This window comes from Anser brachyrhynchus, assembly GCF_964034855.1.
Source record: "Anser brachyrhynchus genome assembly, chromosome: 3".
Lineage (NCBI taxonomy): Eukaryota > Metazoa > Chordata > Aves > Anseriformes > Anatidae > Anser > Anser brachyrhynchus.
In genome coordinates, this window is record NC_137696.1 from 75,639,925 (window position 1) to 75,659,830 (window position 19,906).

The following is a 19,906-nucleotide window of genomic DNA, read 5'->3' on the forward strand; positions in this document are numbered from 1 at the left end:
AAGTTCTCACATTTTTTACCTCTGTCAGCTCTCTCCACTATTCTGCTTGTAGGGTGGTGGTGAGTCAATGGCTGCGTGATGCTTAGCTGCCTGCCAGGTTAAGCCACAACACATAGTTAAGCTTAAAATCATAACTATTAGTCTCATGTTAGTCTAAGAATTGTCTAAGTGCTTTTCTACTGGTCAGAACTACTTAGAGGATAAAACATTTCTTTTTCTTTAATTTAATATGTCCATGTATTTTAAGAGGTAATTCTGTTTGCTAGTCAGATGACTGTCTATCTTTATATACACAATGGAGGTGATCAGAAATTGCAGAATTGCACAACTGCTTTTTCCACATGGACATTTGTCATATTGCACTGCATCCTGTATGCAGTACTTCATGATGGGTTTTAATATGAAAAACACATACCCAGAGACTTGCTGAAAAGTTAAGAGAAAAATAGGTGCCCGTAGCTAGTCTAGTTCTGACTCCGTTAGAGAAACAGCAATGTGAGTTGCAAGCATACACAAGTAATTTCAACCACAAAGCTGTATTCTTTTCACAAATTAAGAAAAGCTACAGGTTGAGCAATTCATAGTCATTTGCTTATTGACTTTCACCTCCTCTTCAGTTTAGGAGCTATTTTCCATGTAGTTGGCTTAAAAATATTTCCCTTACTGATTTTTGTTTTTGTTTTTTTTTCTGCTAAATATATTTTTTCTGAGTTTGGGATGCAGCTTTTCTGTCAACAGTCCATCATAAAAGCTACAGATTTTTAATCTAACCTGATGTAATTGGATAGATGGGTCATCTTGCAGATTTGCAAGATGTCCATTTAATGGATAGTCTAGACTTGCAATCACACCTGGCCTGAATAATTGAGTTCTTAATTTAAAGTTTTCCTAGTCAAACATTTTGCATGAGGTATATTAGCCATTACTTTCAACTGTTAAAGCCTGCTATTGTTCAGGCCATTTTCTTTTTTTTTCTTTTTTTTTTTTTGGCAGAACTGAAAAAGATCGTAGAATGAGTCAAAACAAACTCATTCTTGTAATGATTCGCTGAAAAGGGAGATTTTCAGTGAAAGTTCTTCTGTAATCTTGTCTATAGTACTATAAAATTCAATCTTTGAATAAGGAGCTGGTAAAACAGTGGTCTCCAGGCAGTAAATTAAGTCACTAGAACCTTAAATAGATTACTTATAGGAAACTGACTAAGGAAGCACATGTCTTCAGGCACAAGATGGAAAGACCTTACCCTGGATCAGACACATCTTACAGAAGCATTTGGTGCCAGAAGATAATTTAATCTATTAAAAAGCAGTAAGTCAAAGCAGTTACAAGGTACAGGAAGATATTGCATGATATAAATAATTGAAAATAAATTACTTCTGTAGTATATATCAGACTTCAAACATTTTTAACATGTAAAACTGAAGAGAGGTATTTCTTTTCTGCCAAGAAGATTGAAAATGCATGATTTGATGGCAGGAATAATAATAAAAATGTGGTCCTGCAGAAAACAGTGCCCATAGATACAAAGATGTGGGAATTACAGGCATCTCTGACTTTATACACTAAAGAAAGAGCAGTGTGAGAGAGACTTCTGAATGCTGGAAGTGGACAAAACTGTGGCTCTACACTCTTTAATAAAGAGAGGGCAATTGGATGAAGCAGATGAATTATGAAATACAGAACTATTTCGAGTGATGAAAACCTTGTTTTAAACTTGTTTGGAGGGTTTAAATTAGATGAGCCCTGTAATATAAATGGAGTCATTCATGCATATTTGACATTTTAAACTGCAGCAGCACAAAACAGGGGTTATTGATACATCAGTAAGAGTAGGTTCTTTGTTGCTTGCCCAATAATTGCATTTTACATTGTCGTTTCTTGGATGTATTATAAAATTTATATTTTTTTAGGATTTATGACATCAGCACAATTAATCTTTCTCAGATCTTGAAAGATAACTATATATGTTTGTCTGCCAAGAATATCGTTAAACACATTAGAACATCAAAAGTAGTAAAGTTAAACATTTTTTCAAACTGAGTTTTCCTTATTTCTTGAAAGTTGGGCAAAATTTTTATTTGATTTATTACATTTCCTACTGCTGTAGGACTGTGTTAAGCCACTGTGCTCAGCATACTGTCTATATCTTCAGACATTCATTATTAGTCAGAGAAATGCTTGAAATGCCTCAAAAGATGTACAATGGTCAAGGGGTCAGAAGTTCAGATAGTCACTCAGGCCTTTGTTCTCCTTCCTCCCATTTATATACCGAGTGTACTGGGGAGCTTTTGATTGCCTTCAAAAAGAACTGGCAGAAATGCCCTCACAAACCAGACAGACCTTCCCTGTTTGCCAGGGTATGTATTCCCCTCCACCCCTCCTGATCTGTCCTCAGCTTTGCTGACCTCTACAAGGCACACTTGTAGATGGCAACTGATGCTTATCCTCATGCTGCTTTTTTTCCTGTGCCCAAATCATCACTCAGAAGAAGACCATGATGAGGTTTCAGCAGTCTTAGCAGCCTCAGGTGGACCAGGTCAGTAATAAAGCTTATGCTACAGAATATTTGCCCAGAACTGAATTCACCATTATACACACTTCCCCTCTATTGCCCCATGGGGAGCCACAACAAAGCTGCCTCAGGCCTTGAGAGAGCAAAAAGTTCTTTTTGGAGGTGGATGGGAGCTGGGTCAGGTCTGATTTATAAATTAAATGAAGTCAGCAACCAGTCCAGCTGAAAGTCAGCTGAAACCCGTAATAGGGTAAGTAGGATACCAATAAGAGTGTAACAGTGTGAGTGAGAAACTTGTAGTGGCTTCACTTGATCCCAGTTTCTAGCACCTGCTGCCACCTGTCCCTCTCTTTGAGTGGGATTTGCAGTCCTCGCTCTAATGAAAGCTTTTAAAGAGTGAACATTCTGTCTGCACTCATGAAATGTCTTTCAGCAACTATTAATTAAACTACATGGTAAATCCTTCATTGTTAGTCCTCGGAGATAAATAGTATGGGGAGTTGAAATGAAAGTCTGACTTGGGAGTAAAATTAAAAAATAAGAGGAGGAAACTTCAGTTTGAACATACAGAATTCCAGAATAAATTTATTGGTATTTTAGGCTGTTTCTTCTCCATGTAAGAATGAATTAAACTTCATTCCTTAAAGTACAATTTTATGTAATACTGGATCTATCTGAAAGTGTGGGAAAGACATGAAAGACTTTGTAAAATTGTTCTTCAATTTGTCAAAATTACAACTAGTCTTAGAGCTGGTCAAATAATACAAATAGGGGATAAGGGTTGCAAAAGGTGATATTTTCATTTATGTTTCCCTAAACCAATTAAGTTTCAAAACTTTTACCACACACTGAAGTGTGACAGCCATTTCTTTTTAATGGCTAAGACTCAGATGATGCCTGGAGCTTGCAGCAAACTTCTGTGTCATGTTCCCTTCTGTTGATTTGCAGTTGTATTCTCTGTAGCTTCACAGTCATTTCTTGTACTCGAACTGTGTGGTAAAGAAAACTTTTCCTTAGTTTCCATCTCATTATCCTCCTCTTCTCAGCATCCTCTCTGGCCTGGCCACACATCAAGGAAGACCATGCTTTTATTTCACAGGGAGCAACCTCAACAAGTTTAGGAGGAAGCTAGATATCAAAATGCCTAGCTCAGCCAAGGAAGAAAAAATTCACTTACGTTATGTACATGCAATTCAGTGGTTCTTGAGACAAGAGTCTGGGTACCAGTCAGAGGCTTGGCAGGCTAAGCAACTAGTTAAGAATGGTTCATATTAATGTTGCATGCTTAAGATCTGCCTAAGAAGAAATGCAAGTGCAAACTTCTCCAGAAGAATGGACAGCCCTCTTCTCACAGGGCCTCTGCTCCAGCCCTGACCAGCTCAGTACCCTGCTGAACTTGCATCTGTTTGTTCATGCCTTGTGTGAAGAGGGTCCCAAAACTGGACACTGTGTCCAGACATGGTCTCATGAGTACAGGGTAAAGGGAGATGTTCCTATCCCTTCATGGACAGGCCATGCTCCTACACCTGGGAGCTGCCATTTCACACCTGGTTCATAGGGCTCCAGGGCTCCAGTGCAGGTAGGTATTTCCTTAGGGTTTTCAAAGGGAAGTAATAATTTACTGCAAACATATGTTTTTGAGGAAATATGCAATCATATGAAAATCAGAGTGGGGTCTAGGAGGAAATGTTATTTGCCCACCACAGAAGGGATCACAGAAATAAACATGTTTTGTGCAACTTTTTAATTAAAGGGTGCCTCTTCGTGGTGGGATTGATTCCCTGAGCAGTAAGCTCTTCCCAAGCAGACCAGCTGAAGGATGGTATCCCCATAAGGCAATGTTTGCAGTTCAGACTTCCCTATTGAACACACAGTTTATCTTCCACCCACTGTGTTTTCTATAAACACTAAACAGTTTGAGCAAGACTGAATTTTCTTTTCATGGCTATTGACACCCTGCTGTATTGCAGTGGTTTAGAGGTGATTTTGCATTCAAATGTGAGTCTATACCTGAGAAGAAGTTGGTTTTCCCTGCTTGTCTCATGGAGGAAGAAGAACACCAAATCATTTGGTCACAGCTCAGTCCCTGCAGTGCATTTGGGACAGCAAATTACATACTGCTTCCTTGTCTAGACTTTATTTTGAGGACGTAAGTCCCAGTAGTAAACAAATATGGGCAATGCCTATCACAGCTATTGGAAGGACTAAGCAGAAAAAAGTCCTGAATTGAGTGATACACTTGCAACAGATTCCCATTACAATGAAAAATAAAATAAAAGACACAGCTGAAAAGAAAAGGGGGGGGAGGGGGGGAGGGGGAAGGTAGTCATGTCTGCTGTAATTCTCTCCAGATTTATCCTTGTGTTAATCGAATCTGATATTAATGTGACTGAAGAAGCATAAACTCACTAAAAGAAATTAGGAGAAAGCAAACGCCCTCTGTGACGTTTACTTTTCAATTGCTCATGATTTTGAGTTGAGATGATCACTTGAAAAAAAATCAGTAATTTCTTGGATACAGTGCAAAATCCTGACACGGTGGTGGAAAGGAAGACTGTAAAACCAACCAATTTTCTTTCCTTGTTAAAGAATAAATGATTATACAATGATTCTTCAAGCCAGTCCATACATCAGATTTTAGAAAATTAAAACTGTAGTCAAGTATATAGTATAACTACTGTTACCATGGTAATCCACTAAGCAGCTCCTATTTACCCTGAAAGTAATTCATTCATATGATATGTGTCTTAACATCAGCTTTCAGAAATACTTCATATTGATCTACAGAATATGTTGCATTGTTAATCGAAAATTCGTTACTAACATTAAACTTCTATTTTATATTGTAATAAACCCATATCAAAAGGTGCAATGCTAGGCTAGATTACTGCTATGAGAAAAGCTTTTCTCTCTCATAGGTATCTCTATAGGTTGCTTTGCAAGCGTGAAAAGCATTTATTAGTCTGCACCTTTGCGGGCTGGGAATGCACAATATGCTGCTTGCTAGCTGCTAGGTCAAGTATCACTGAGGTGATGTTCAATGCAGAAAAATAGAGATCATCAAGATTTTAATACTAAATTGGTGGTTATGTGGTTTCCTACTGGTTATCTGTACAGTTTAATTTAAAAATGAAATGTTAGAACTCCTCACTCAACATCACACTACTGCTGTGCTACTTGAGGAAATTTTGTTTCTATGGTAACTGCTGAAGACTTTTTCATAGGCATTGATGTCACCAACAGACTAAATTTAATTACAGTACATGCAAACCATTGAACCATTGATTTCTTTCATGATATTATCTGGAACAATAATGTAACAGTTACAATCACAGTGAGTATTTTAGTACACTAAATAAACATGTACAGAGGGGCAGCTATAGGTATATTTCCCAAAATATACATAAATAGAAAAGCTTTTGAGAGGAACATATTAATTGGCTCTCTCCACTGGCAGGTGACCAGTTCCATTTTAGGTACACTTCAGGAGGGCGGGAGCAGTAGCAGAGCAATTCTGCTGCCACCTCCAAGCCAGCAATGAGATGACGATAGTGGAGAACTTCAGGGACTGGCAGACCCGTTCTTCAGAGCAGTGTGTTTTATAACGGCTACACAGCCTGTCTCAGAAAAGAAATGAGCATTATGAGAAACATTTTGTCAATGAACTGGAAGACACTAATGCTTATAATCAGTAAAAGTCAGACCATAGGACAGAGGGATTTTTCAAAGCCTTAGACTATTTTAGTCTGTTTGTCATAAGCAAAACTCTAGATCAGCGACCACTTCCCTTTCTCAAAATGAGAACCTAGAAGCTATCAATCTTCCTGTAAAACAAGGTTTCAAGAGAAGATAGAGACAAATGTTCTAAAGGCTTCACCTTTGATATATTTGCTTGGGTCTGGCCAGCCCTAGCCTGTTAAGGATTTGCTTCTCATAAAGAGGCAGCATCTTACCACTTTCAGACTCTGATGACTGAACCTAGGACATAGGTTCAAAGCCCGATGTACTGAGATAGTGTCTTTTAAAACTTTGACCACTGTCATAGGATCATGTTTTAATTCTATCTGCAGCTACACTAAAGCTATCATTTTTGAGGGAGTTTGCCAGAGCAAAGTTTCCCGAATGTTTTTTTTTTTTTGTATAATAGTAATCAATAACTTAACTTTCTTTTTAATTTTCAGACCATGGTCTAGGAAAGGGAATTATAGAAACTAGGTGAGTTTCCCGTGTCAGTACTTTCTGTTTCTTGTGGCTCCTCATCCTGATATTACAGGGAATGATGGTGTGAACAGCTACCTATAGAGAATTCCCAGTACCATAAGAAACTACACCTTGCCTAGAAAAAACTCTTCAGTTAAATTATTAGGTGATGTTACATCATATCAGATGTTTAGAAATACATTCACCAAACATTAACTATGGCTTCTGTGATTCCCTTACTGATGTAAGAGAACTTTGTATGTAATTGTGAGAACATCTAGATACTATAAAATCATTTTGCCTTTCCAGAAACAAATGCAGCAATTCCTAAATATAATCTATAATCTAGTTATAAAATTGATTGGGGGTAACTCTACAAATATGAATAGTGCTTACCTTTACCTGGAATCCTTATATTTAATTCTTCTCACTTATTCTTCTCATTCCTTCTTGGAAATATTTCCTCTTTGCTGAATTCTTGCCATATGTAACAATATTTATAGTACTCAGGATACAACACAGGTTGCAACAGGGAACTGTTTTTGAGAAGGATCCCTGAACCCAGGCTACAACGTTTGCTGAAACATATTTTAATAAAGAGCAAATATTTATAAATATGATGTCTTCTGCTGTTGCCCATCTTGAAGCACCTGCAATATCTCAAATGTGATATAATTAGATAGACTGGGATTGTTTACAGCAAACTGATTAAAAGATGTAAATATAGCAGAAGCAGAGAAAATATATGTATATATATATATAAAATTGTAGAGACTAATTCCTGTGTGTGTATGAAACGTTTTGCAAAAGAAGTGAAAGAAAGCCTTAATTTTGTACACAGAGCTGATCCTGAGAGATAATTATGAGATAATAAAGATGGAGCTATTTTGCTTCTGTTGCATTAGCTTGTAAAGGATTTATTTGCTTGCTTGTTTTTACTATCACGTTGGGGTGAAAAGCGTGACAAGCGCTTCCAGGAATATAGCTGAAGTATTACAGGGAAGCTTTTGACAGGGAAACAACTAATAAAGAAATCATCTCAGGACAGTATTAGAGAAAGCAAAGCTGTTGCTGATACACTAAACTCTTGTGCATTTTGTTTTTAACAAGGTAAAATTTTCACAAGATAAAAGGAAGGAAATGGATACTTACACAGTACAGCTGGAAACTCTAGTACCATTATGTAACTTGAAAAATATATGAGACTCCTATTAAGATGGCAGGATATGTGATTTTAGCTTCTGTGAGAAATGAAGACACAGATCCCTGGAGAAATACCTCCAAATAACAAAGACAGCTGTATTGTCCATAGGACAGGTTAAATCTATAGCAGCCTGTAAAACAGAGCAAATACACAGGACTGTCCACAGAGCAGGGCAGAAGCAGTAACCAATAATGCCCAGTCTTTGGTGCGAGGAGACTCAGTTACCACAGGCTGTCATGCTGCTATCTTTGGGATACAGGCAAAAACAATAACAAGTTACAGTCAATTCAGCAACTGAGAGTTTAAAGATGTACAGCAAAGGGGAGGATGCCCACAGAACAACATTATTAGGCACACAGGTTCTCAACGTGCCCACAGCAAGGGGGACTGCCTGCCATTTGCCCACCATCGCTGTAGCCCTGACTTAGAACAATGACTCCTTTGATTTACAGTGGGTTGTGGAGCCAGCTGCAAAGCAATGCTAGCCCTGTAGCAGGCCACAGTTTCAGACTGAAGAAATGAAGCCAGGTGCTAATGGTGCACAAAAAGCTATTCTAAAGTACTTGATAAGAAACCCAGTGAACCAGATATGTTGGGGTTTGGAGTTTGTATAGTTTTGTTACAGCAGCTATGAAAAATAAAGCAAAAAGGTAGTAACTTCAGAAACTAGAGGAAAAAATCTAGGTCATAAGAAATAGACCTGGAGGAGGCATCAAAATGTACACAGCTAGAAAGGTAAATGTATTTGCAGCACCATTGCAAACATTTTTGTCAGGGCAGCAGGTTAGCTTTTGCAACATGGAATTGATCTTCAGTTACTGCCCAGTGCACAATTGTCACAATATGTATATTGCAGACAGTTTTGTGTACAGCAAAAGAAACCTTACTGCAACACTTGAAACAATGTGAATCATATCTGTATTCACAGCTACTTTGAAATAAATATGAAATAATTTGGCAAAAGTCATTGTAATTATTCAAAGCTTGTGCTGCTGTCAAACAATTCATGATGTATGAGGTTTAGATCAATTTCTCCTGTCATCAAGGACAAGCTCAAGCTTTTAGAGAGAATTCCTTTCTCTTTTCTCCATTATGTATGTAAAATAAATATTAATTATGTATGTAGATTCATTCTAGTCAGAGCTGGTTGAGTTATTTTACTACTCACATAAAGAGTGGGTCAAATTCACCTGCACTTTGGTGGGGTCAGATGGTTATAAATGAGAACAGAAGCTGGCCCAGCAGGTAGCTTAGATCAGTATTTACGACATCCTAATTTACCCTGTTCACGCTATGGCTGCATTGCAGCCTCTTGAAAGTTACACCCTTCAAGTAATTACAACCCCAGAAAGTCTCTTACCCATCTAATTTATACACGCTTTTTCCTATTGGCTTCAATAGTGCCAATAAAATCTCGTCTCAACTGTGCAAAACAGCACAGCATTGAGCTTGGCCTGCTGCCAGCACAGGGAAGCCTCATTAGCTGGGCTGCAGCATCAGCCCGATACAGCTCTGCTTCTCCTGGCCCAGCTTCGCAGCTCAGAAGAGCCTTGCCCTGCACCCTGCAGACAGCTCAGTTTGGTTAGCAAATCCCAAGCCCACCACTGCTCCAGGGCCTGAAGAGAAGGCTTAAGCTTGTTGCAAAGTATCCAGCTCCAAAGATTCAGCCAGGGTTGTTTCTGAATTGATTTATGCCTTGCATATATTTGTTTTCATGTAATGGCATCCATGTATTTTCTGTCTTCAATTAAGCATAATTAGCAGATGAATTCATGTATGACAATATGATTGTTTAGCTTTGAAGTCTACAATTGTGGCAGTCCTCATATGCATTTAATCTTCAGCACTCTGTAAAGTACATTACTAATAGTTAGGAATGGTTCATTTTGTCACAGAGGCCTGTCTTCAAGTGTCTGTTTTTATCTTAGTGTGGGACTGGAAGGAATCCAGGATGCTTCTTGTTAATTACTATACTAATTTGTTTAAAGTTAGCACCAGTCTTTCTTCCATGCCTATTACTTTTGTGTATCTTATAAGCAAACCCAAACTTTGGTGGACCCCGAGGATGTTTTCTTTACTCTCTGAAAGACAGGTTGTCCTCTTTGTGCACAAGTGGTCTAATTACGATGTATTAGAGGAAGGGTAACACCACTGCCACTTGCTAGATATTCTTTGAAAACAGTGAGTTTGTCACAGATACTTTATGTTCAGGGAATGGCTTCCAGTGCTAATCACCATTTTGTCTCAAACAGAGATGGTGATCCCAGCTGTGTCCAAGTGATGGCTCCGTTTCATCCCACCAGAGGCACGAAAACCAGGACTGGGTATTCCAGACCCCTGATCAGATGAATACCTTCTTTTGTGGGTGTGGGTCCTTGTGCTTCTCGGGGTGGTTTGCTGATACTATAGTCAATTATCTGTTTACATCTGTCACTCCAGAAAATACTGAAGTGTGATGGGATCATTTCTTAATCCTCTGCACAATTCAGCACTCCCCTGAAAGAGTGCATTTTCTTGATTTAGCTGTATAAGGCTATGATCCCTAGATGGGACAATAACACATCTGACTACATAATAAATTCCAATGATTTGTTAAAATCAGTATGAACATTGAAAACTATTACATTTTTGCAAGCACTTTGATTAGTTTCACATGTTTTGTTCCAGGTTTCCTTCTTACATTGTCTAGAGAAAAACAGCGAAAACAAGAAAGTACTGCATTAGAGTACATTACACGCAAGAAATGAGTACCTACAGAAGTGATTATAAGAATGAAGGGAGAAGCAGCAGAGGTCTTCTACATATTGCCTGAAACACTACCCAGAGTGTAATTTGAAAAAAAAATGCATATCAAAGAATATGGTCTTTACTCCCTATAACCACATTATTTCCTATCAGTTAATTAGCTGCGTTTACACACATGTTCTATTTTTACTGAGACCCCTTGTAATTGAAATTCACATCATCTATGTAATTTTTAAAGATGATGACTGCTCTTTTAGTGAATGAGACATAATGGTATATGCTCAAATTTTATACTGCACTAATGCTATATTTCGTTAATAAATGAATTACTTCATTGGAAATAACCTCTGCAGTTACAATGAAAATGCAGGTAATGTGATTCTGGGACATTTGAATCATCAGCTATGCAACAGTTACTGTTATTCATTAGAGAGCATCCAGAAGTAGTTACATGTGTAAACTGGCAAAATAAATAAATAAATAAATTCTATGATATTAACTGTTTTGCTGTCATGCAGGCTGTGTCACTTACCACACACAAAGCAAAGTAGGATATACTTTGTCTATAAAAGCCATTTTTGCCCTGTCTTGCAATGGTGGTTTCCCACATACATGAGGTTAGCCTTGTGGCTAACAGGGAGCTCCATCCACGCAAGCTGCAGCAGAGACCACGGGCGTTGTTGACACAAGGCTTGTTTGTGGGAGCCCAGAAAGTGCTGGCTAAAGCTGTGTCTGTCATCCAGCTAGAGAACATTTCACTCCAGGATCCAAGAATGACTGTAAACATAGCTATGCGTTTGCTAAGAGTGCAGCCAGCCTTTTAAGCATTTTCACTGTTTCTTTAGGCATATATCAGCGAGTGAATTATCAAAATGCTAAGTTGGTGGTTTTACAAACCAGTGATAAATCAACACCGAATGTATTCTTTTTTATCAGTTAACTTTTCATCCAATCCAGTCCAGCTGGAACTTTGGCTGCAGCCTCTCTAAAGAATATGAAATAGCCCACACATTTGCAGGTGGGGACTTTTGAGACACTACAGGGTATCCAAAACATCTGTATGAGGCCTGCAAAGATGGCAGGGGACTCATAGAAGACATACACCCTCCTGGGGTGGCAGATGGAGGCCAGGGTGTGCATCTCAAACAGTGACCTCCAGTAACTATCAGGGGAAGCAAGTGGGTAGGAAGCAGCTTCCTGCTTAGAGAAGCATCCCCAGCAGTTAACAAGCAGAGCAGTAAAAATACTACCAAATACAGCTAAACCCCCACAGAGGGAATACAGGGTTTCTTGCTGATCTACACCAGTATGAAAATGAACAGCTGTAGATCTACTTTTTCCTGAGGGTTCTTAGAAGAGGTTGAAGACTCCCTTCTCTGCCACTTCACTCTGTGAGGAATTCAATATCTTCTGCTAGCACCAGTTTGGAGTTATCCTAAAATGCAGCAATTCCCACATTTGCGGGTAGGGGTGACATAGCCTCCAGGTAGGCACTGCTTTAACCTGTCAGACCTCTCAGCTTCCCTGGGGCATGCGCAGCTGTAGCCTGTGCTGTTCAGTGTGTGCTTCATATAGCTTCACTTACTTTTCCAGCAAGGGAGTGAAAATCATTCGCCCCCTACCCTTAATCTTGCTTTTTCAGCAGCTCATCCTCTTCAGTCATGCTCAAGTTGCAGAGGCCAGAGATGGAAGGTGTTAATTTGCTGGGCATCTTATTTACAGATTCAGTGCAGAAATGCCATTCTACTGAAAATTGTTTCTGAGTTGTTTGTGTTTTTTAGTTTTTTTTGTTAACTATCACCCAAGCGCAGTGAGGTTGCAAGCTATCTATTAGAAGGAAAAAACGCTGACAGATATAATTAGCTCTAGTCTGTTTAGCTACTTTGTACAGAATTTGGAAAAAGAACATCAAACAGCAGCATTTGGTAACCCTCTGTGCTTATGAACTATTTCTTACTAGGTGTGAGTCTATTTCCCTTACATGTTTGCAGAAAAAATACTGCAATAATGAAGATTATTGGTTTTCTGTCTAACTAAAGAGGATTATTTTCTTTTTAAACCACTATAGTCAGCCTGACTGGCTTCAATTTTGCAGTTAATGTGGGTCACAGTATTTGTCTTTCCCTTTCAACATTGCTGTCTTTATTTGCACAGTTAATCACTGTTTTAAAACTATTTGATTATTTTAGAAGGCTTACACTCTACCATGTATATATTTCCTGTTTCTTTAGCTTTGAAAAAGGGAGAAGAGAGTCCTCAGGCCAGGCCTACTGGTGCCAATGACCAGTCATTCTCAAGAAATCCTCTGGCACATTCCCACTCCTTCTGCCACATCTCCAAGTACAACAGTGCTGAGATATCTGGAGACAACAGGGATTCAACAGGTGGGATTCAGCGCCAGTTTCAGCCATCTACCATCTAGGCATCTGCTCTGAACAAAGTGCCTAAGCTTCCATTACAGCTTGTGGTGACCTAGGATTCAATTCAGTTGCCTAAACATCATTTTACTTTTGAGACACCAGGGGATAGACACAGTGTTTTCATGGGGAAAACTTGTCTGATGCAGGACCTATGGGCAACCTCTTGGAGAGGCATTTAGAAACTACACAGGATACCCCAGAACTCAAATGGCAATAGATGCTTTAGACCACCACTAACTCCTAAAGGAGACTTAGACATATTGTTCCAATACGGTCTGTAAACACGTTTACATGAATCTGAAAGCCATTCAAACTTACTAATGAGAAGTCAGAAAAAAAGGGCATTTAGAAAAACTCAGTGCAGAAAAGACACGCTACTTTACTGATGACAATTCTTTTCATTTTGTTACTGTTATTGTTAATAATCTGTATTTTTAAAAAGCAGTGAAAGAAAGAAAGAAAAAGAGAAGGAAGAATGTGTCCACCAGACTCATGATGAAATGGAAGAGAGTGAAGAGCTCACCAAGCCATCTTCAAAAAGCTTGATAGGTCTTCATGGCACAGTACAGAGCTATGTAGATATATTAATTAGTGTTCCAGCATTGATACAAACACGTCTTTCTGAAAACAGTCATGACCCAAACCTGTTATTAAATATTAATCTGAGGTTCTCTGCACCATGGTACATTGTTTTGTGTAGACTAATCCTAAAACACAAACAAACAAACAAACAAACCTCCTCTGCAGTAAGGTTTATGATTTCATGATGTAAAAGGAAATGAGAGGTACACAATTTTTTTATTGCTCAGGTTTGGCAATATTTTGAACATTTGACTGAAAGTCCTTGCATACATTCTGCCCTTAAGCTCAATGAATTTGAATTGCAACTATGGAAATTCAGACAGACCTTGATTGAATAAAAAATGAATAAAAATTCAGTACATACTTTCACTTATTAATGCTTTCCATGCACTTTCCATTAGTGTTCAAGTGCATGTTCAAAAAATCCTCTAGACTTTCAAATGATTTCTACATAAGTAGGTAGATAAGAGAAATAATTGTGAAGAATTTTACAAAGTTCTTAGGCTTTATTCATACGAATGTGAAGCCTGTGTTTATAACTAAGGAAGACAAATGACAAATCACAGACACAGCACAGATTCTACATCCCTCACTGCTAGGCATGCATATTATGCATATTGACATCATTTAGCAAATCTTCATCATGTTTACTACTGTACAGCTTCAGATTAGTCCATTAACCTTATGCTCACTGTGGAGTGATTTATGATACACCCCCTTCCTTCACAAAATGAAAGACCACATAAATATAAAAAGAAATAAAATAATAATAAAAAAAAACAGATCCCACTGAGTCATGTTAATGTTGCAATCTTCTGTGCCCTAAGCACTAAGAACAGTCATTACAGCAAAATGTGGGGAACTCCTCTTGCAGTAAAGCCATGCAGTCTGTGGCCCTAGTGATTTGCATCCAATCTTTTACTACAGAGATACATGGATACATGGGAGGAACAACCCTAAGCACCGGGACATGCAGGGGACCCCCCAGTTGTAAAGCAGCTTTGCAGGAAAGGACCCAAGAGTCCTGTTTGACACCAAGTTGAACATGAATCAGCAGTGTGCCCTTGCTGGTAAGAAGGCTTAATGATATTCTTGGCTGCTATAGGCAAAGTATCACCAGCATGTCAAGAAGGTGATCCTTCCCCTCTAGTTAGCATCAGTGTTCAGTTGTGCCACCCACCCATGCCTCTATAATGCCTCTGTAAGACTGACAGTGACTGTTCTTTGATTTGAGAGACAGCCCCTACAGTTCAACCCTGTGTTTGGACTCTAAAACATAGGTGTCTCTGTGTAAGTGTATACTGTCTCTGAGATAGTCAGTGAAGATGGGAGAGCCAGGGCACTACCCAGTAACTTAAACATAGGTCCTAAGACATCTAGATGGCTAATGCCATTTCAGACATCCTAGAGTATCCAGAACAGCAACACAGGGGTGGCAAATATTACAGTGGTAAAGAGACCTCTTCCCCTCAGCCAAAGGAGACTGGCTGAAAAGTTTCACACATCATACTCAGCCCTGAGGCTGTCAGCTGACCAACAGATTCAATATGGTCCATATGTAAAAATTCCTACTAAGGAAGGTTTTTATCTTCTGAGAACTTCAGCTTTGAGTTTCCAGTGGTAACTAACAGGCCCTGAAATACTGTAATATTTTTCTTCTATTCTGTTTTTCTTTTCTTAGGTTCTACAGGAAAACTGACTGATCACTTGGTCATTGTACCTGTAAATTAATGACTGTTCTGGCCATGGTCCAGAGAAACACTTAAGCATGTGCTTAAGTTCTTACTTTCTTATATAGAGATGGCAACATGCCATTAATGATATTCTGTGCTCTATGTATATGAAAGCTATCCTAAAGGGGTAAGGCACTTTAAACCCACAACCCTGAGGTGCAGTCAGGGAGCAATCAGCATGGATAGGGGAGGATTTAAAGCTAACTTAAGCATCTTTTTATTTCCTTGATTCCAAAGGTGTTTGGATACTGCTGTGATCCTCAAACAATAAAGATACAGGAGTGGCACAGTTGTAAACCATCATAAAATATTGTTTTCTATCATTCTCTACAGTTATGGGTAATTACTAAAGTACATGAATGTCTGTGGAGAACAGAAATTTTCTGTTCAAGGATTCATCTGTATTGCAAATGCCTTCCACAGACCAGCTTCTTTAAGGCTCTAAGGCTGCTTTACAGCTACTTGACTGTCAATGCTTCTCTCTTCTATGAGATCACCTGCTGTTCTCCAGGGACCCAGACACACTTCAGCACTCACAGTATCCTTTTATCAAGGAGTTCCATGACAGTTTGCATGGAGTACCTTCTCCATTCAAACCTACCTCCGGTTTGATTTCTCTGTCTTTAGACATAGCCCTTCACCCCTTAGCAGCTGTATCCCTGAGTACAGAGGGGTCTCTATTGATTTCTAGTAAAGGAAGAATGATGTTGTAAAGCTAGCCACATATTAAATTAAAGCATACATGTACAGCAGACAAAAAAATCCTCCCATTTCTGTTCAGTCCTCATTTCAGTTGCAATGAAAAAATACACAGTATTTTCACTGCTTCTCTATGAATCCCATCAACAATTTCATACAAGTACTGTCTGAGTCAAATGCCAACAGAAATGAAAAGGACTCTGTGCATGAAATAAAAGGATCGTTATTTATTTAGTTTGAGGGGAGGATACTGTGTGATTGCAATTAATATTAGTTTTGATCAACACAGAAATTCCTCATGGTTATATAGGCTGAAAATCAATGTTTTCAACTTCTTTGATATTTTCCCAATAAGAAGGTATCCAGAGGAGGAGAAAGAAATTTTACATTTCTGGTTATTTTCTTTTATTATTTTAAATAATTTTAAAGCAGGAGTTCATGGTAGCATGCTGATCAAATACTCAAACACTGAACAGTAGGGTAATTTTTATAACAGCACAGGTTCACAGGCTGATCACCTAATGAACAATGGGAGTTTTAGAACTAATGTAAGCAGTGCTGACAACCTGCAAAATGCTATTATAAATTTTTAAGATGGGCTGCATTTCAACATCAGAATCTTCAAGATCTTATACCTACAAGGTAAGAAGTCTGTGGAAGAGAAAGCTCCAGGGAGACCTCATTGCAGCCTTTCAGTACTTAAAGGGGGCTTATAAAAAAGATGTACAGCAACTTTTTACTCAGGCAGATAATGACAGGACAAGGAGGGATGGTTTTAAAATAAAGAGGGGAGATTTAGATTAGATATTAGGAGGAAATTCTTCACTCAGAGGGTGGTAAGGCACTGGAACAGGTTGCCCAGAGAAACTGTAGATGCCCCATCCCTGGAGGTGTTCAAGGCCAGGTTGGATGGGGCCTTGGCAGCCTGATCTAGTGGGTGGCATCCCTGCCCATGGCAGGGGGGTGAAACAGACAAGAACCTATTAGAGAAGGTCCAGAGGAGGGTCACAAAAGTGATCAGAGGGCTGAAGCACCTCTCCTGTGAATAAAGATGGAGAGAGTTTATGTTCGGCCTTGAGAAGAGAAACTGGGGATACCTCATTGCAGAGTTTCAATATATACAGGGGGCTTGTAAGAAGGACAGAGACTATTTACCGGGGCCTGTAAAGAGAGAATAAGGGATAATGGTTTTAAACTCAAAAAGGGTAGATTTAGACTGTGTATAAGGAGGTAATTCTTCACTCAGAGGGTGGTGAGGCACTGAAACAGGTTTCCCAGAGAAGTTGTGGCTATCCCTTCCCTAAAAGTGTTCAGAGTCAGGTTGGATGGTGTTTAGAACAATTTGACCTGAAAGATGTCCCTTCCCAAGGCAGAATGGTTGGACAAGACTACCTTTAATGGTCCCTTCCAACCTGAATGATTCTATAATTCCATTATAAAACTAAAGAATACAAGGAGAAATTTAGTTCCAAAATCCTTTTGATATGTGATGAAGAACAACCCACCCCCCCTAAAAAAAAAAAAAAAAAAAGAGAGAGAGAGAGAGAGAAGAGAGATTTGTATTCAATGTGAAGAACATAGTGAAGAGACATCTTTAAGAGATTGAACTGAACTGATTTCCAAGATACTAAAATGGGAAGAGTAGCTGTAGATAAGCCATATCTGCTTTCATCAGAGCCTCCGACTTGGAATTAATATAAAAAATTAAATGACAGAGATTCAAGTCAGATGAATGAAGCAGAGCATGGCCTCTTTTCTTACAGCTTAGTGCAGTGATAAAAGTAGAAATTGGTACACCCATCTTACCTAACAGGGAAAACTTTTAGAGCTATTTGCAGATAGAAGAGCTAATTAGGTAACCGGGCCAGACAGAATTATTCCCAAACCGCTATCTGTTTTATTAATGTTTCTGTCTTGGTACTTCTTAGCTCTCTTTATGGAGACACTGTAAAGGGAAGCAGATGCTTTGCATGCTCTATGGCACATTAATGAGCACTGATAGACATACTTTCCAGTTCCTTTCCTTCTTCCATTTTGCATTCTGCACTGACATTTTTATTCAGCAGTATGAATGATTGATATTTGTATTAGTATCTTAATTCATTAAGACATTTCAGTAATGAAAATATATGTGTACTTTTCCTGACATTGTAAAATGACAACTCAAATGTTGTCACTTCTAGAAAATAAGGCAAGATAGGTATGATTGACCACCAAATTATTCTAGCAAAAAATATGTTCTGATAAGTCTAACTACTGAAGAAAAGAGTAACTAAACCATGTGTATATATGCAGGTGGAAAAAAAGTGTGTAAATTACTTGATACTGTAGATAGTGTTTGATGCTTGACAGGAAATTAATTTCCACACAAGCACTTGCTGTGACAGCAAAGTGATATGACAGCCCCTGGAGAACACCCAGCTAATTACTGTATCTTCCTTTGCTCTGTATTTTTTCCCCTATTGTAAACCATGGACTGAAAGGTGGAAATCCATACTCCAACTGTTGCAAGAAATATCCATGCAAAACAAATGTAAAAACCTTTCATACAGTCATGAAGGATATTTGGACCTGGCAAATGTGTCATGCATTCAGATCAGAACAGGTTCAGAAAGACTTCCTGAGTGTTAGCATCACAAATAAATTAATTTTTCATGTTGGAATGTCTCTTTCTTTTGCACCTATGTTAAACTGTTAATGCTGGTAGGCCACTACACAGCTATGCACTTTTCAAATGCACAAAAAAAGCACACTCAGAAGCTGGGCTTGTGAAAGCTGAGAGATTTCTGCCAGTGTGAGAAATTAGCACTGAGCAGAAGAGAAAGAAATGGACTGCAGGCAGGGACTTAAAAGTCTGCTGTGCTACAAGAGGTATCTGCCAACCCAGGAGCTACAGCGAGCAAAATGCTGGATCCATGCATTCCCATCGCACATGTACAGAGGCACTAAGGGTGCACTCTCTGACAGATGTCAGAACAGCAGATATCTTTTCCAGAAAGAGAGGAAGTCTTTTTTTTTTTTCAATTTGAAGCTTTAACTATTGCTTGGGTATTTACTATAACCAGACTTTACATGTTGTGGCTTCAAGAAGTCCATAACCATTGTTGCTTTGGGATGGTTATTTTAGATCTCACAGCAGAAATGCACATCAAGGTGGAGCACAGAAGGGAGACAAGGGCCTTGCACAAGAGGTCTGATATAGATCACTGTGCTCCACATGGAAGAGGAAGTGTGAAAGGAGGCACTAAGACAGTTAAGGTAAGAGCAAAAAATAAAATATGAACTTGGATACACATTCATATCCTAATAAAGCTTCATTCTTCCTGACCAGAGAAAGTAATTTCATCAGCTGCAATTGTGTCTCCACTTACCTTTTTTTTTTGCCTGTGTTGATTTTGTCTTCTTTCAGTTTTCATTGTAGAATTGATTTCGTTTTCTTTCAGTTTTCATTGTAAAATACAATTTGAGTTAAATTTGATTTGTAAATATCTTCAAAGTTTCCTGACAAAAGCTGGGATTTAAGGTGGAGGAGGAACAGCACAGGGAATTAATTACAAAAATCTCTGATAGAAAAAGGTTAAAATAAATAAATAAATAGCTAAGTCAGGCATTTTCTGATGGAATACTTTTAAGATCTATGAAAGAAAATACAAAATAAACAGAGAAAAATAAGAAAATGTTAAAAAATAACAAAACAAAGGAAATATAAAACAAATTACAGGAAATTTAACCTACAGTTTTCTGAATCAAGGGATGAGCATTCTGTTTAAGTTTGTTATACTCTATCAATGTAGATTCATATGTGGTCTGC

General features: G+C 38.5%; 1 protein-coding gene and 1 long non-coding RNA gene across 5 annotated transcripts; one reads left to right on the plus strand and one right to left on the minus strand.

Moving 5' to 3' along the window:
• Positions 1–1,211: 1,211 nt before the first annotated feature.
• On the plus strand, positions 1,212–18,737 carry LOC308193431 (uncharacterized protein). 4 transcript variants are annotated; one of them, XM_080588133.1, is made up of 6 exons: positions 1,212–1,308; positions 2,274–2,357; positions 2,486–2,536; positions 6,694–6,727; positions 10,169–10,240; positions 10,584–11,362. In XM_080588133.1, coding segments are annotated over exons 1-6 (264 nt in total). In that variant the 5' UTR covers positions 1,212–1,307; the 3' UTR covers positions 10,606–11,362. The 4 variants fall into 4 exon arrangements, 2 of the variants coding, with proteins under 2 accessions (XP_080444259.1, XP_080444258.1); XM_080588132.1 differs by lacking the exons at positions 6,694–6,727; positions 10,169–10,240; positions 10,584–11,362 and adding exons at positions 12,893–13,045; positions 13,527–18,737; XR_013949625.1 differs by lacking the exon at positions 6,694–6,727 and having other exon boundaries at positions 1,243–2,357; positions 10,169–10,281.
• On the minus strand, positions 3,588–8,297 carry LOC308193432. The gene is made up of 3 exons (XR_013949626.1): positions 7,865–8,297; positions 7,109–7,290; positions 3,588–6,129 (listed from the first exon to the last, which is right to left on the minus strand). It is a non-coding gene; the product is annotated as an uncharacterized lncRNA (long non-coding RNA).
• Positions 18,738–19,906: the final 1,169 nt, after the last annotated feature.

Excerpts from the sequence above, each read along its gene's own strand:
- LOC308193431 (XM_080588132.1), top strand. Across the intron at positions 2,358-2,485 it reads GACCTTCCCTGTTTGCCAGG|AAGAAGACCATGATGAGGTT; the intron begins GTATGTATTCCC and ends ATCATCACTCAG. Across the intron at positions 2,537-12,892 it reads AGCAGCCTCAGGTGGACCAG|CTTTGAAAAAGGGAGAAGAG; the intron begins GTCAGTAATAAA and ends CTGTTTCTTTAG.